A 17,973-nucleotide genomic window follows, 5' to 3' on the forward strand; every position below is an offset into this window, starting at 1 on the left:
TAAAAATTATTAAGCTTGTTAAACGCTTGCCAAAACGTACGGAGAACTGGAAAATATAAATAAGAGTTGACTTCATCCTTAAAAATATTTTTTATCACACTTGACATGCGAAAAACTTGCATTAAAAAGAAGAAGAAAGCAAGTCTTGGCTGTATGGGCATGAATCTATTGTCTCTCGTACTAATAACGAAGATTAAGAAAATCAATTTGATATTTGTCATTTATTTTGTCAATAAATGTCATTTGTCATATGTCATATGTGGCAAGTTGGCAAACCGCAGGCCGGAGTCAATTGGCAAATTGTTGTTTTTGAATGTTGTTCAGTGATTATAATATTTACATTTTGCCGAATTGAGTGCAAAGTTGCAAATTAATAAACCTCTTTTTATCTCAAATAGATATTAAATAAAAAAGCTATCATGCAACAATTGGTCACTGCAATAATGTGTAATTATGAAAAGAGTTACGAGTCATAAATACACTTACAACATGCTATACTTTATTTCTTTTTTTGTTATCAGATAATGAGTTAAATTTTCATACTGTTACAAAAAAAACGGAGTATCGTGTGCTAACAAATTTATAATTTAGATACCGACTTTAAAAAAATCAATTGATAATAAACTGAAATTGTTTGTCTCATAAGTGTTAAAGTACTGAAGTCTGCATTTATAATGAGGGTACGGAGGCTGTCGGCGTTTTTCTGGGCAGCATGTATTATAGTTTTTTTATTAATTCTCTATATTGTTACCGATTTAACATTCAAGTTGCCAAGTATTAAGCCGGCAATGGTTGAGTTTGATGATGTAAGTAATTAAAGAAAATGTTGTGAATTCTTTTAGTTACTTTTGCAATATGCTTATGTTTAAACTGACAAATATGGAACATGAACAAATGATAAATTAATAAATTGTAAGCCCCCATTAAGAAGACTTGTGTAAGTAGCAACTTTTAATTTTAGAATAAGTGGTCTTCATTGGAATCGAAGCTTCGTCATATTGAAAATGAGCTGAATGAGCACCATGCTGTAGTGGGAGAGATAAAAACTGCTATGGATCAAATAGAGCAATCTGCTGAAATACATTCTGTGAAAAAACCGACAAATAGTTTGAAGCAGCAGAAAGCTAAAGAATTCAAGGTAGTTGGTGATGAACCCCCAAAAATGATTTTTAAAGTGCAACAAAATAATGAACCCCCAAAAATGATTTTTAAAGTGCAACAAAATATGTCTGAATGTCCAATATATCAAACATCATCTAAAACAGATGTTCAGGTAATATTATTTTACTTTATAAATTATCTACTTTTAGATTTAGATTGTTTGTGGGCATCAATGATAGAACAAGCCAATAACCCACCTGATGTATGTTATATATATTATAGGTTGACAATTTAACAGTTTTTTCAACCTGTTGACCATTGACAAAAAACAGTTAAATTAAATTAATATAAAAACCTTCAATGACACACCTCTACTGGGTTGTAACACAACACTAAATGTTTCATGCACTAGTGTATAAAGAATGTTGGTGGGGCAAAGGCCCAGCCTTACCTCTCATGAGTGAGGCGCCCATTCAATCTCAACTAGTAGTACTAATTTGTTTTTGATTTTCAAGGAAAAACACACAAAGCAAAGTAATTCAAAAGGTTGTGAGAAGAGTACAACTATACATTTATACATCTAGGTAGAGCCTCTTGAAGCTAGACAAGCAATGAAAACAGGCCAGGTTTATTACTTTAGTGTGTGTGACAGGCTATGCCTCTCGCAATTTGTATGTCATTTTGTGTTAGTGTGCATGCATTGCTCAAAATAGAGGCTAACTGTCAACCTCAATTTTTTTTGCATTTTCATAGCTTCACAGCAATCTAGATGTATAAATGATCTAAGAGTACAACTATATCACTAGGCTTGAAAAGATTACAATTAAAACATAGAATTTCATTGTTTGCTTTATTCTATATATACAAATGTCACACATTCACTTTATCTTAGAATATTCCACATATACTTAATTTTCAGGAAATTCGTTAAAATTTCTTAATTGAACTATAGAGAATGAAATGCAACCTTATTTTATGCTTGAATGGGGCAACACTGCCAATATATATACAATATTTGTGCTGCAGAGGACGGCTCTTTGCTCTATTTAAGGAAATTAACATCTTGACTGTTGCTTCTCAATATATTCTTCATAATGTAGTGTGTGTGCATAGGCACATAAATGAATTTGTTACAAACTGTCGTAACCATAATGTAACCATAAACAGACAGGCTAAGTTGAGTTAGTAAGTCTTTTGTGGGGCGATGTATATGCTTTTACAACAAGATCCCAGAAAATGTTCAAAACAAATGTATTACGATATTCAAAAGAATTGTTAAGGAGTGTTTGTGTGGTAAAGGTTACTATAACATAAATAACTTTCTTAATGAGACCACAGATTGGGAATGGAGCGACCACCCTCAGGCTATTAAATAATAAGTTTAATTCTACAATATTACTTTGTAAACACATTTTTTGATGAAAAGAAAAAGCCCCCTGAGTTTGTTGCACCATTCATCTCAGGTCTGAAATTGAATGCAAACATTGTTGGAATGTTATACAAAATGAATTTGAATTTAAAGATTAAATGAGAGATCAATAATATTTTATATTAATTAAAACATACATCATATCCCAATTATAAAAACAATTTTTAAATTACTTATACATAGTACAATGTAAAAACATTATAGTACAATGTTAAAATACACTTAAACATACGAATTTTTATTTATTTTAAGAATATAAATGGAATAAGTTATGTCTTAATAACCAAAGACCATCCGAAAAAATATCAATATCAACTAATATGTATTGTTCTTCATTTACTTTCAATACATTTCATATTATGTGTTAATTTATGCATAGCATTTTAACTCAACATCAATCTATTAATTGTAGAATAGTGTCCTTGACGTGAGTGTGTACTTTTTTCTACGAATGGTAAAAAAGATGACCGCCTAATTGTCTTTAATGGGGCACGAATATTTGATTGAGCTATTTACACAGGAATTATCAATGACGCCATTCACAAACGTATATAAGAAAGTAAGATCGAGGAGCTCCTCGATTCGAGAGTGACTTAAGAGTTTTAACTATATTATAATAAACAAATAAAACAATCCTATTCAAATCAATAAAGTTTGCGCTGTTAACAACAACAACAGAACAAGAATTAACTTTTCAATTGTGAAATTCGCAATCCGTATCCGTTTTCTTTTTCAAATTTCGAAAGAAGAGCAATTACCAAAGATATTCATTTTTGTAGTCCAAATAGTTTTTGAGGTATTAAGTTACTAACGAAATGTCCTTACATAAAGTTGATGTGTGTACACAAACATACTAAGTCTCGAAATCTCGAGCAATTGCCAATTCCGCGTTCATTTGGAAGGTAAAGCCGAATTGGCTTTCAAGAAGTTGAGCGTCATAAATAGAGCACGGCAATACTTCAAGCTGGCCCACATTCTAGCGCTCTACGAAGCGCAGGTCTCATCATATCTGGTCTGGCGTACTTCAGTATCGGCTCGAACCATTTCAGCACGTACAATGCAGAGCTGCTCTAATTTACGGGGATCCAGTATCTACCCCGTTTATCACGGAGTGTTTTCGCTTGGTATCATACTGGATGTGTGTCGTTCATCCACAGTGCGGTTTTAAAGAAACTCTCTTCCACGTACAACCAAATTGTGGAATGAGATTCCTTGTGCGTTGTTTCCTGGACGATACGACATGGGCACAAAGAAGAGCGTACAGCTTTCTAAATGGCCGGCAACGCTCCTGTGTTTCCCTTGTTCCAAGCGAATGTGGGCGCCGGTTAGCTTAGCATCAGTCATCTCTTCCATAAAAAAACACATATTTTTACCTCATATTATTTTGTGTAGATGTTGTCCATGTATGAAAGGATTATGTTTGACGACAAAGATGGTGGAGTATGGAAACAAGGTTGGGAGATTGAGTACAAAGACAACCAGTGGAGCAGTAAACACAAACTGAAGGTCTTCATAGTACCTCACTCTCACAATGATCCGGGTAAGATTCATAAATGATTACTTCTCTCCTTTTTTTTTGTAAACTGTACTAACCATAAGTTTTTTTTAATTATTTAAAATAATATAATGTAAGATCAATATACATTTAAATACTTTCCATACTAATGTTTTAAATATAATATTATGTAATTAAGGGATTGCTTGTAACTAATTCTAATAGACTTCATATGATACATAATAGCTTTAAGGGTAAATGTATACACTTCTATAATAAAGTCCCATACACTGTTCAGGCATTATCTATAAATAAATTTAAGTTTTATAAAAAAATGGCTCTGTCGTAAATCTTTTTACTCCACTGCTGAAAATCTAAATGATCGGACAGCCTGGGACTAGATTGTGATTATTTTATAGCGATAGATATGACTGACAATATTGTATATTTTTATTGAAAAGAGCGCAAAAAAAGAATGCTGGGAGAGTTTCTTGCGCCGCTTCTGCTCTCTCAGAGCGCCATTTGTTTCCGAAGCGGTAGTTGTATCTAGTAGTTATTAGAAATGACATCAAAAATAATTCTAATCGAATCAATTTTGAGAAAATAAATGCCTTTTTGTGCCTTTTTTAATAGTAAAATAGGTGTAGATCTATCTATAACTCTTTCACATCTAAAGTAGCCAACCAATTTTCGTAATTTAGTATGGACAGAATCATTTCTTTTTGAAAGTCAAAGTAACTTTATTCTATTAGGCTTAAACTAAGCGATTTTGAATCCTCTCTATAAACATTTTTTTTATATATTCGTAAAAAGTAATGTTTGGTATTTAAACCGACATAATATATGACATTCCAGGATGGTTGAAGACATTTGAGAACTATTATAAAACGCAAACAAAGGCAATATTTACTAATATGGTTGAAAAACTATCGGTTGGTATTGGAAGGAAGTTTATTTGGGCGGAAATAAGTTTTCTATCACTCTGGTGGAATTTGGATGCAAGTGAAACTGAGAAGGCAGCATTTATACAGTGAGTATATTGTTAAAAAAATAAATGAATGGGTGGAACTTAACTCTATGATTAAAAATGAGACTTCCTAATGCATGTAGATAAATTAATAATAATTAAATATGCGATTACAAGTAGAAGTGCTTTACTTTGATTTCCGTAAGACCTTCGACAGGGTTAATAATGATCCTGCTTGCTAACTTTGTGTTATAGGCTTCTGTCCAAAGCTTCTTATTCTCTTGTCTGACTATCTCCCTGATCGGCAGCAGATTTTTAGACATGGAATTTATGAACCGAACCCTTATCATACCCGCTCTGGGGTGAATCAAGGCTCAATCCTAGGACCTTTATTATTTTTATTAATGGTAAATGACTTACCTGAGATTCCCAAATATGCGTAATGACTTTTCAGTACCGCATTAATGGTAAGCTCATTAGTAGATGAAATTCAATAAAAGATCTGGGTGGGACATTTGACCAAAAGCTTCCCTTCCCCGACCATATAATAATAGTCACTCAAGAGTTGTTTATGAGACTAGGATTCGTATTAAGGAATGCGCGCGATTTCCACAGCATCAATATAATACAACTGCTTTACATCGCCCTTATGCGTAGTAAGCTTGAAGCGACCTCGCGCGTATGGAATCCCTATGAAGTAACCTTTTCCCTTATGCTGGAGAAAGTACAAAAAGCATTTTTGAGTTTAATGTATAAGCGGAAACTGGGTTACTACCCGTACTTGTACCGTCGGGTTGCCTGGAATACAACACTAGTAACCAGACGGGCTCTCGACCAAGCAACTACCTTACTTAAAGTGAGCCGGGGCTTAATAGATGCCCCTGATATTCATAATGAGCTTTCGATTCGATTGTTTACTCCTGACAATTATAGTCGTAGCAGAAATCACCGTCTTCTGGCGGTACCAGCGTGTCGCACGGTCGCACCTACTGCGGCGCCCGTGCCGCGGCACGTAGGCTCGCGAGCCTTGATATTGTTTAATCGCCTCGTAGAAGCCCGCCCTGATTGTGATCTATTTGCTAATAGACTTAAGGTGTTGGTGCACTTGCTGTCCAACTTTGTGAGTCCATAATAGTGTTAAGCAATAGCTATGTACTTGATTAATGTAATTGGTATTGTAACAGTTTTAATCAAAAAATAAAAATAAATATATAAATAAAATTGCAATTATACAAGAGTGAATGGAAGAATCATTTTGTGACTTTTTTATAGGCTATAAATGGAGTTGTTTTTACTCGTTGGCGTTTTGTCCATGACTAAGGAATCTGGTTCTACGTAGTGAACTTTCTTTTAAATTAGTCCACAATGCGTGGAGTTAAATGGAATCCATTTCTTGTGTCTGCAACCCTCATGAAGTCTATGTTAACACGTCTCCTCGCTAATCCTAGAGAAAGTGCAGATATTTTTTTATTTTAATTAGGTTATGTGTACCACAACGGCGCCTATTTCTGCCGTGAAGCAGTAATGTGTCCCTTTAGAATTTTTGGTTTTCTCAAGAATCCTGAGCGGCAATGCATTGTAATGGGCAGGGCGAATCAATTACCATCTGCTGAACGTCCTAAAAAAAGACACTTTTGCAACTGGTCTGCGAACTTACTATTTAAAATAAATATTTTTTTTACGAGGAGTGACGATATGATCCAGACTTCATGGTAGGTGATATGAACATTACAATGATTCTGATTGGCATTGCAATTACGCTCGTCACTTTGATATAAGATATTAAGTCTCATTAGCCCAGTAATCCTGTGCAATAATGAAGAGTATTTCAATAAATAACTCAATTTTATAAAATGTTATATAAGAAATTAAATTTATTAGTTAGTAAGTATCGTCCACCTGACTGTACAATACGCGAGTTAAACGGCCTTTAAGTTTCGCGAGAACTTTACCAGTCCTTTTTTTGTCCAGTCTCCATTTATTATTGTATGGTATATATTGTATATATTTATCATGTAACATGAAAAATCTGCAGACTCCGTTGTGTTGTCGTCCAAGACGTCCAAATGTTTAGCAAAGCATTATCTTCGGTGAGGCTTCCGTTTAGCCCTAGTATTCCTAATTTGAAAATACAAACAAACGTTTAAATTTTTTATCTATATACATATTAAAAATTTGTTAAAATTTTAATTACAGACTCTTGAAAGCTGGGAAAATTGAAATAGTCACAGGGGGTTGGGTAATGAATGATGAGGCCAACTCTCATTGGTTGTCTGTCATTCAACAGCTGACAGTAGGCCACCAATGGTTGATTGACAACCTTAAATACATACCCAAAAACGCCTGGGCTATCGATCCCTTCGGCCACTCAAGCAGCCAACCATATTTACTGAAGTTAGCCGGATTTGAGAACTCTTTGATCCAACGAGTACATTACAGGGTTAAGAAAGAACTTGCTATGAATAGACAGTTGGAGTTTAAGTGGAGGCAGTTGTGGGGTAAATTTTTATTTAATTCAATTACATACATTTTTATAAGTGTAAACAAGTATTAGAGAGTTGGTCTCTCGAATTTTCTAGATCTTTCACAAAATTTTTCAGAATGATATCGACGACTGTGAGGACAATTATTGTCCTTTTAGCCTAACGAAGCAATTGGGATGAAAAATATTACACAAATAAAATTTGAAAACATTTTTTATGAACTATGCGGGACTCGAACCCACGACTTCTCGCGTTCCGTGCGTGTGCTCTTCCAACTGAGCTAACCGTTCGAGTTAACGTATCGTCATAATATTTTGTATTCTTTGTTCAACTCTCGGGTTGTGGCTTCATCTACAGGATCTAGTATACAGTTGATAACCTGCTCAACCCCAATATTTTCATATTAGGAAATTGACTAGAGATGTCGCTCTTGCAAATCTAAACAATTTGTTATGTTTTTTTTAAAGTGATAACCCTCACTTCTAGGATTTATACACAAATAAAATTTGAACTTCATCATTATTCGCTTATGAACGATGCGGGGCTCGAACCCACGACCTCTCGCGGTCCGTGCGAGTGCTCTTCCAACTGAGCTAACTGTTCGAGTTACGTGTCGTCATAAAATCTTGTACGCTTCGTTCAACTCTCAGGTTGAATCAAAAATATTTTTAGTGCTGAAATAAATAATTTTTTTTATGTTTTTGATAACAAATGTTTACTATCCGTAGATGGTGTCGGCAAGACGGATATGTTTACTCACATGATGCCTTTCTACTCGTACGACGTACCGCACTCTTGCGGCCCCGATCCCAAAGTAAGTTTTCTTTGACACAATGTTTACTACTGTACCTCTGTTGGATCGATTGTTTTCATATAAATTAAATTCTTTCGATTGATATCACATGTTAACCTTAAATAAATGGGATATTATTATTACTCTATTAATAAATTATAGAAGCATGCCCAATATATTAAAAAAAAACTACGTATAAAAAACATTTTTAACAACGTTTAATATACATCTTATGCAAACCTTTACCTTTAATATTAATAAAATACTACTATTTATATGTGCTACCTATTGATGGGTTTTAAGTCTGTGCTAAGCCCTAAACAAAATACTTATATTATATTATAAACAGCTTACTAACTGTAATTATATTATTATGTAATTATTAATTTTTTTACTTTTTAGTGTCAGTTAATAATAATAATATATAATCAACCTGAATGAAAACTTCTAAAAATACGTACACACAAAATAATTACATCATCCACATAAACAAAAATTTTCATTAAATGAAAAGTACTGGGCCAAACTATGTAAAATTTTTATGGGACCAAATGGCAGCTATTCCGCATCGAACTAAAGAAGAATTGAAAGTAGAATCACGTAAATCGGATTATAAATCTCACCGTAATCGGTGTACAATACATAAAAAAAAATACCGATAGAATTGAGAACCTCCTCCTTTTTGAAGTCGGTTGAAAAGTGTTAATAGTCCAAACAAAACTAGTAATATCTACAGACAACAAGGGTGGGGATTACCAAAATCTTGATATATTTAGATTTTTGTTTCGTGTTAATATAATCTGATGTAGATAATCTTAACATCAATTCCCACTGATTAGTATCAAATGTAGCACTAAGTACCCACTCAACCAGTAAAAAGCAATATCTGTATCTTTACCAATATTGATTAATGGAAGTCAGTAATGTTCATCATTATGACTTACGTTCATACAAAAAATAATAGGGGTTTAAGTATGAACTGAAGTGGAAATTGTCATTAACACTATAGTTAGATTGTTGCAAAGAACACCATTACTATAATAAGTTTTAATAATATTATGTAAAATGCTAACAAAGTTTAGAATTCTGGGTTATAACAACAGAAGGCTTTGAATAAGAAAATTTGAGAAGCCCATTTTTGAAAAATTTAACAATTCGATCCCAAGCTGTGCCTTATTGGTTTAATTCTGTTGATATAATATATAAAACGAGTTTTTTTTAATATAACAGTATATTTTAAATCGGTACTAACTCCTAAGCCTTGGCCACATATAGGATCCAGGTTCCAATATGACGCCCATTGCGTAAAACATGCTTTCCCCTATTCCCTAGAATGCCCTAGATGTATTTTTTTCACTATTATTTATGCTATTTTTCCTGCCATACTTTCGTTTTTCATGTAATGGTTATATAATGACATTTATATTTTATTTGCAGGTATGTTGTCAATTTGACTTCAAAAGGCTGCCAGGAAATGGTGTCACATGTCCGTGGGGCATCGCGCCGAGGAAGGTGGTTCAAAAAAATGTTGCCGAGAGGTAGGTTCTATACATTGGTCCAATTAATGCCTGCAATAAAAAAATTGTTTATTGTTATGGGATGTATGTGTTACGATTATGGCGACGAAGAGAGAATATCTAAAATATTTTATAAATTGTATAAGGAAATTATTTAATTTATGAACGCCATATTAGTCAATGTGTTTGAAAAATTTAATGTGTTATTTTCAACCCGAAATCGTACTTACGATTTGAAAGTGTAAATTAAGGAAGAAAACTTTTCCTTTGAGATTTTTAAATATACACTAAAACTATATTTCAATTATTGTATTATGGAAGCCATTCCTCTATAAATGGATTCCATTTTTAACCGACTTCAAAGAGTAGAAGGTTCTCAATTCGATTGGTACTTTTTTATATATGTACACCGATTACGCTGACATCTATGAACGTATTTACGTGATTCTTCTTCAGATTGATGTGGAATAGTTGCCAGTTTGATCCCATAAAAATTTCACATAGTTTGACAAAGTAGTTTTTTTTATTTATGTTTACGTGGATAGTGTTATTGTTAATGGATGATGTAATTTTATTTTGTGTACAGCTTTTTTAGGAGTTTTCATTTAGGTTAATTGTATGATATATTATATACAAACAACAAAAAGCTAACAAACTAGGATATTTCATTATCTCACAAGAACGTGAAATAGTTTCGAAAAGCATTTTTTCGGAGTCTATTCATTTTTCCTATTAGAGACATTAAAAAATAAAAAATAAAAAAGTACGCTTAAAAAAACTGACTTTAAAAAACTAAAAAGTATAATTTATTAAAAGTATGATTTAATTTAATGCACCGTATATGCAAACCTAATTTAATAATAAATTATATTGATGAAAAATCAATGAAATAATCTGGGTTATGTAAAAAAAATATTTATTTTTATAGCAATACTATTATAGCGACACAAAACAACAGAAACTACAGAACTATTAACAACAAAAGTCTAAACGCAACAATGAAAACTTCAAAAACAAAGCAGTAATAATGCACAAAAATATACGAAAGTACCTAACGGTAATGAAACTCTGTGAACTGTACTGACGCAACATGACGAGCGCGAGGGAGTGAAAGGGAAACGGGAGGGGGCTTCACGTTCCAGTGAGGTCCAGAGATTATGTGGCCGTGTAGTAACTACTATTACAAAACCAGTATATTTTTACTTAACGCAAATTGGTGTATTTGACAGAGCATCTGTAATACTTGACCAGTGGAGGAAAAAGGCACAACTGTATCGGAGCAACGTGGTTCTGTTTCCGCTAGGCGATGACTTCCGTTACGACCGCGCCAACGAGTGGGACAACCAGTACTCCAACTACGAGATGCTTATCGACTATATCAACAACAACGACGCCTGGAACGCTGAGGTATGGAATTTAAATTTAATTTAATTCTCTTTATTAAATACGTATTACAAAAATCACTTTGATACGTTCCACACTTGGATACACTTATTTCAGTTTGTTTTTCAAAAATCACTTTGACATGTTCCACACATAAATACACTTATTTCAGTTTGATCTACAAAAATCACTTTGATACGTTCCACACTTGGATACACTTATTTCAGTTTGTTTAACAAAAATCACTTTGACACGTTCCACACTTAAATACACTTATTTCAGTTTGCTCTACAAAAATAACTTAGACACGTTCCACATTTGAATAAAATTATTTCAGTTTGCTCTACAAACATCACTGATACGTTCCACACTTAAATACACTATTTCAGTTTGATTTACAAAAATCACTTTAACACGTTCCACACTTGAATACGCCTTTTATTGAACGCTGATGGTATAGTGATATATATATGTATGTATGTATGTATGTATATATATATATATATATATATATATATATATATATATATATATATCTAATATATATAATATATAAATTTTTGATTTTTTTTTTTTGATGGGTTAAAAAAAATCTATGGCATTATGGCGAATCACAAAGTTTTTTATTTCTTGATTTTTGTCTATAAACTCAAAAACTTCTGCTGGGGCTCAAATTTGAAAAGCTTTTTTACGTTCAAAGGACCTAGCGATACTTTTTGGGACACGTAGAGGCGTCTATTTAAGTAAACAGCCAGTTAACAATCGAACTACATACTTATTCAACGTTGTTTAGGTTCAATTTGGAACGCTGAGTGACTACTTTAAAGCGGTCCATGAGGAGGTGAAACTATCGGACTTCCCAGTTCTATCGGGAGATTTCTTCACGTATGCTGACAGAAATCAGCACTACTGGAGCGGTTACTACACTTCCAGACCTTTCTACAAGAATATGGATCGAGTGCTGTTGGCTTATGTGAGGTAATGTGGGCGATTAATTTACTGTAACATCATTCTGGTCGAAACTGAGGCAGTGTATAAGCGTTTTATAAATAGCGTTGGTTTTTAAACGTAGTGTCATGAAATAAACTTTGCCTCTCAGTAAAAAAGTTAAATAATTTGAAAAAAAAAATATCAAGAAAACTTCGATGATGGGAAAAAATGAAGTGCTTTTCTTTATTTTAGTAATGATAAATGAAATCTCTCCCAACTGTACCATTGCCTCAAAATATTTATGTAAATCAAGTACACTATTCGCGAATATGGACCTTTTACTTTTGATGTATCTACTGTTGATCGCATTTATTTGTTTTAAGTACGAAAATTTATCGTCTTCATAATCTTTTTTTTAAATACCTTTTTTATGTCTTGTACCTACGTGGTTGTTCAAGAATTTTTGCATAAAATAAGTGCCTATAGAATGCTTCGTTTGCCACTTACGATTTCAGTTTTGAATATATGCGCTGCCGATACACTTTTAAAAAAATACTCGGATATGAAGTTGAATGCGAATTGAAGAGGCGAAACACGTGTCAAATTGTTAAAAGACAAATATTGGCGGAATTTACACCAAAGAAAACTCAAATCATTTGTATATTGTAAAATTATTGTTGCTGAAAGTAGTTTCTGGAAATATCTGAAAAAAAGTTTGCCTGTAAAATCAGAAAGTCATTCGAGTGTATTTGTACAGAATTTTATCTCGGCATTGCGGGGATGTTCTCACAATTTATTTTTGTTTGTTTTGTAAATAAATTTTAATAAAAATCTTTTTAAAGTATTAAAACGCGTGTAATATTAACTGTGTAATTTTCATTCGTTTTGCGTAAAAGTTACATTTTTATTATGATTTTAAGTAACCCGACGTTTTGAGACCTTTCCAGGTCACGTTATCGGGGGGACTAGAATTGTTTTTATGTTTGTTCACAGAGCGGCTGAAATAATAACAAGCCAAGCGGCTTCGTCGGGCTCCGTGTCGTACATAATGTCGCTGCAACTGCGCGACAGTGTCGATAGTGCGCGGCGAGCCTTAGCGCTCTTCCAGCACCACGACGGAGTCACGGGAACCTCCCGGGACGAAGTCCGCGAAGACTACGCTAAAAAGTACGTATAAGCCGTTAGAAATATCACTGAACCCCCTTATCGCAATTCGTCTAGCACATCCTTAAGTACAGTCACCGTCGTAAATCGCGGTAATCCTCTAGGTTATCTGTTTTGAAGATATCGAAGAAGCTATTTATATGTAATCTTTTTGATGGTTGAAATAATAATAATAATTAATATAATTACGTTTATTTATCAAATATTATAATAATATAGTTGGGACCACTTTGTGACGAATAGAAAATAATATTTCTCAATTTTCTTTTATGTTTTATTGTACTATATCGTCATGAATAAACTTTTTTTTCTTTCTTTTATTATTAGTACAAGTTTAAAATCTGTTTCTGAATTATATTAATAACATGCAGGTAGCAAAGACCGCTAAACTAGTATCAACTGGATTTCAGCTGTCAGTCACTTCTTTTTTTTATGGAAAAGGAGGACAAACGACCTGGTGTTAAGTGATCACCGCCGCCCACTTTCTGTTGCAATACCAGAGAAATCACACGAGTGTTGCCGGCCTTTAAGGAAGATGTACGCGCTTTTTTGAAGGTACCCATGTCGTATTGTCCCGGAAACACCGCACAAGGAAGTTCATTCCACAGCTTTGTAGTACTTGGAAGCAAGCTTCTTGAAAACCGCACTGTGAAGAGCCGCCACACATCCAGATGGTGGGGATGATATCCTAACTTATGGCGTGTCGTGCGAAGGTGGAATTCGGCGGCAGGAATCAGGAGAAAAAGCCCTCGGTACATGCCCGTGATAAATGCGGTAGAAGACACACAATGAAGCGACGTCTCTACGCAACGCCAAGTGATCCAGCCGTTCACAGAGCATTAAGTCCCCGACAATTCGAGATGCTCTGCGTTGCACGTGGTCAAATGGATCGAGCTGATGCTGACGTGCGTCAGACCAGAGATGACTAGCAATACTCCAAATGTGGCCGGACCTGCGCTTTGTATTTCTCCTCGATACCAGATATAATTACATACCTATGTAACCTGTTAGATAGTCCAATCAAATTCTTAAATGAAATAAAATATAAAAATACTGTCTCGTACTAAAGTGAAATTATAATAAAATTATAACTTCTCATCAGCGGAAGTTGGCAATAATCATGCTAATTATCACTTTGGGCTTAGCAGTATAGAACATAGATCCACTACCATATTTTTTTTAAGAAATTAAGGGACGAGACGAGCAGAACGTTAAATTGATGGTATTTGATACGCCCTGACCATTACAATGCAGTGCCGCGCAGGATTCTTGAAAAACGCAATAATTCTGAGCGGCACCACAATTGCGCTCGTCACCTTGAGACATAAGATGTTAAGTGTCATTTGCACAGTAATTTCACTAGCTACGGCGGCTTACACATTACTGCTACACGGCAGAAATAGGCACCAGTGTGTTACTCATAATCTAGCCGGCCCATGTGATACCCCTAATATACCCATAATTGTTTCGCAAAGGAGCCTCCTACTGGTAAAATGAAATATATGTGTATCTGTCTTAAGTCATGGTGAATTATTTTTATATAGACTGCTGGCAGCAATAAAGCAAAGCCAATCAGCAATCCAAAAGGCGGCTTACTTCCTGCTGAAGCAGCCGGTAATACAAGAACAGACTCAAGAGGACATATATTTCGACGTGGACGACATCTGGAGACGCCACGACGAGATTCCGACGAGGATCACGATCGCGCTGGACGAGGTGTCACCGTCCAGACGACTGGTGCTGTACAACGCGCTCGCGTTCAGGAGACAGGAGATCCTCACGGTGCTGGTGTCGTCGCCTCATGTTGAAGTACGTGACTTATTATCCCAGAAAATGTTCAAACCAAAATATTACGTTATTCAAAAGAATTGTTAAAAAACGTTTCTGTTATAAATGACTTTCTTAATGATAGGTACCACAGAATGGGAGTGGAGCGACCGCCCACAGGCTATTAAATAATAAGTTCTATTGTACAATCTTACTTTGTAAACATATTTTTTCGATAAATAAAAGTGCCCGCCAAGTTTGTTGCGCCCGTTCTTCTCAGGTCTGAGGCATTCGTTTTGGAATGGGTGGTAGTTTTTGATTTTCAATACGTGATGTCACATCCTATTTTAAATAAAAATATTTGAATTTATAAAATACGATCTCTTTCTCTATATATCAGCCAACTTCCAGATTATCCCAGCGAGTGATTTCGTTTAATAGTAATCGGATTTATAATATACTAGCTGACCCGACAGACTTAGTTCAGTACATCTATACAAATAAATAAAATTGGAGTGTCTGTTTGTAATATTGAAATAACCTTTTTTTACTACATGTATATGAATATTTATACGGCACATACACCTAAATACCATTTTTTACAATTTCTTTCTGTCTGCCTGTTTGTTCCGGCAAATTTTTGAAATGGCTAGACCTATTTTGACGGGACTCTTATTTGCCTCTTATTTGGTTGCTGATGTGATAAAGAGTAACTTAGGCTACGTTTATTTTAGAAATGTAAAGTTATGTTGCAATTTCCAAGAAACGCTCTTAATTTATATGGCAATACAACGTTTGCCGGGTCAGCTAGTAATAAATAAAATACTGTTCTTTATTAATTTGTCAATAATATTTCATAACATAAAGAATTATTTCGTAAAATATGCTAACAACAGGTTGTTATAATGAAATTGTTTCACAGCAGAACTGTGAAACCGTGTATCAATGTATTCTCTCATAGAAAATATGTCCACACAAAGAAATATTGGAAATTAAAATAATTATGGGTCCCAAGTCGAAATAAAAACTATTATATCTCTCAAGTTGGACTAAACTGCACCCCATTAAAATCATTAATAATTCACTAGTTTAGGAGTTCACTGGGAACAAACATCAGGACACTGGATTTATATATATAATATATTTTAGAGGTTTTTTGGAAACAATTTTAATATCTCGTATTATTAAAACTACTTACCCACATTTTGTAAATATAATTTTGTTTCTCACATATGGCCAAAATTTAGAACAAGAATTTTATGTAAATGCAATAAACTAAAAATTTTGGGGATAAATTTCTGAATGGCTTAGCATATGAAAGTGCTTTGTGTTTGTAAATGTACCTTTATTAATATTAAAACGTATTTTCTTAAAACTTACATAAACTTGAACTAATAATACATATATAGGACTTCTCTATTTATACACATAAGGAGCAGCTGCAAATAATTTATGGAATAGGAGGACAAACGAGCGTACGGGTCAACAGGTGTTAAGTGATCAGCGCCTCTCACATTCTGTTGCAACACCAGAGGAATCATACGAGCGTTGCCGGCCTTTAAGGAAGATATACGCGCTTTTTTTGAAGGTACCCATGTCGTCTTGTCCCGGAAACACCGCACAAGGAAGTTCATTCCACAGCTTTGTACTACGTGGAAAAAAGCTTCTTGAAAACCGCACTGTGGAGGACCGCCACACATCGAGATTGTGGGCATGATAAGTTGTGGCGTGTCGTGCGAAGGTGGAATTCGGCGGCAGGAATCAGGTGAAAAAGCCCTTCGGTACACTCCCCGTGATAAATGCGGTAGAAGACACACAATGAAGCGACGTCTCTGCGCAACGCCTAGTGAAAATTCGAGCTGCTCTGCGTTGCACGCAGTCAAATGGATCGAAGTGATACTTGGGTGCGCCAGACCAGCAGACTGCATGTCAACATGCAAAATGGTGAAAGTGGATGTTCGTTTTCAGGTGTTCGACCCAGATGGAGTTCATATGATGGCGCAGATATCCCCGGTGGTTGCCGGGGAGAAGCGGCTCGGGTTTGCAGCCAACAAGTTCCAACTGTCGTTCCCCGTTACTGTGGAGCCACTGGCCATCACCATCTACACGGTGTCCTTGAGGGACATTATGAGTCTCAATAAGTAAGGACTTCAGTTATTTTTGTATGAAATAGAAAGGTGGGTCGTGGGTGGGACACACGAACAGGCGAGTCATGTGAGCCATGTCAACGGGTGTGATGATGGCAAAAACAAATAATTATTACAAAACTTTTATGTGGTTGTGAGGGGCTCCTTTGCACAAGATGCCGGCGACATTATGGGTACCACAACCGCGGCTATTTCTGCCGTGAACGAAAAATGTGTTAAGTATAATAATAATAAATAAATCATTTATTTTCAGGCATTTTATCCATCCTAAATCTACAAATTACATCGACAATCTTATCTTAAATTACATTATACTTTGATTTTAATTAAATTGCAGATAAAAAAAAATAATGTATGTTATATTTACAATTAAAAAGAAAATAATAAAATTATACAAAGAAAAACTTAGAAAATTAATATAGTCTAATACAATTCAATGATGTTAAATTTAATTTCAGTTCTTACATTATTAATAACATTATTGTGTTTCGGTCTTAAGGTCGCCGTAGCTAGTGAAATTAATGGGCAAATGAGACTTAACATCTTGTCTCGAGGGCATAAGTAAGACAAGCGCAGTTGTAGTGCTTGTTGTAGCGCTCAGAATTTTTGGATCTTTCAAGAATTCTGAGCGGCACTGCACTGTAATGGGCAGGGCGTATCAATTACCATCAGCTGAACGTCCAGCTAGTCTCTTCCTTTATTTTCATAAAAAAAACTTCAGTTCTTTTTGTATGGAATAGGAAGACAAACCAACAGATGGGTCACGTGAGCCATGTCAACGGGTGTGATGACAGTAT

The 17,973-nt window shown here is 34.6% G+C and overlaps 1 protein-coding gene across 1 annotated transcript in view; it reads left to right on the forward strand.

Annotated features, from left to right (window-relative positions):
• The first annotated feature begins 300 nt into the window (after positions 1-300).
• LOC126970230 (alpha-mannosidase 2) overlaps positions 301-17,973 on the forward strand; it is a 44,235-nt gene continuing 26,562 nt past the window's right edge. The window contains exons 1-13 of the mRNA XM_050815997.1: positions 301-447; positions 592-806; positions 962-1,273; positions 3,923-4,070; positions 4,881-5,055; positions 7,189-7,490; positions 8,204-8,289; positions 9,706-9,806; positions 11,015-11,192; positions 11,962-12,146; positions 13,092-13,265; positions 14,807-15,071; positions 16,998-17,170. Of these exons, the coding sequence (XP_050671954.1) occupies positions 675-806; positions 962-1,273; positions 3,923-4,070; positions 4,881-5,055; positions 7,189-7,490; positions 8,204-8,289; positions 9,706-9,806; positions 11,015-11,192; positions 11,962-12,146; positions 13,092-13,265; positions 14,807-15,071; positions 16,998-17,170 (2,231 nt within the window). The 5' untranslated portion in view covers positions 301-447; positions 592-674. The remainder of the gene's footprint in view (positions 448-591; positions 807-961; positions 1,274-3,922; positions 4,071-4,880; positions 5,056-7,188; positions 7,491-8,203; positions 8,290-9,705; positions 9,807-11,014; positions 11,193-11,961; positions 12,147-13,091; positions 13,266-14,806; positions 15,072-16,997; positions 17,171-17,973) is intronic.

Source organism: Leptidea sinapis, chromosome 20 (genome assembly GCF_905404315.1).
Source record: "Leptidea sinapis chromosome 20, ilLepSina1.1, whole genome shotgun sequence".
Lineage (NCBI taxonomy): Eukaryota > Metazoa > Arthropoda > Insecta > Lepidoptera > Pieridae > Leptidea > Leptidea sinapis.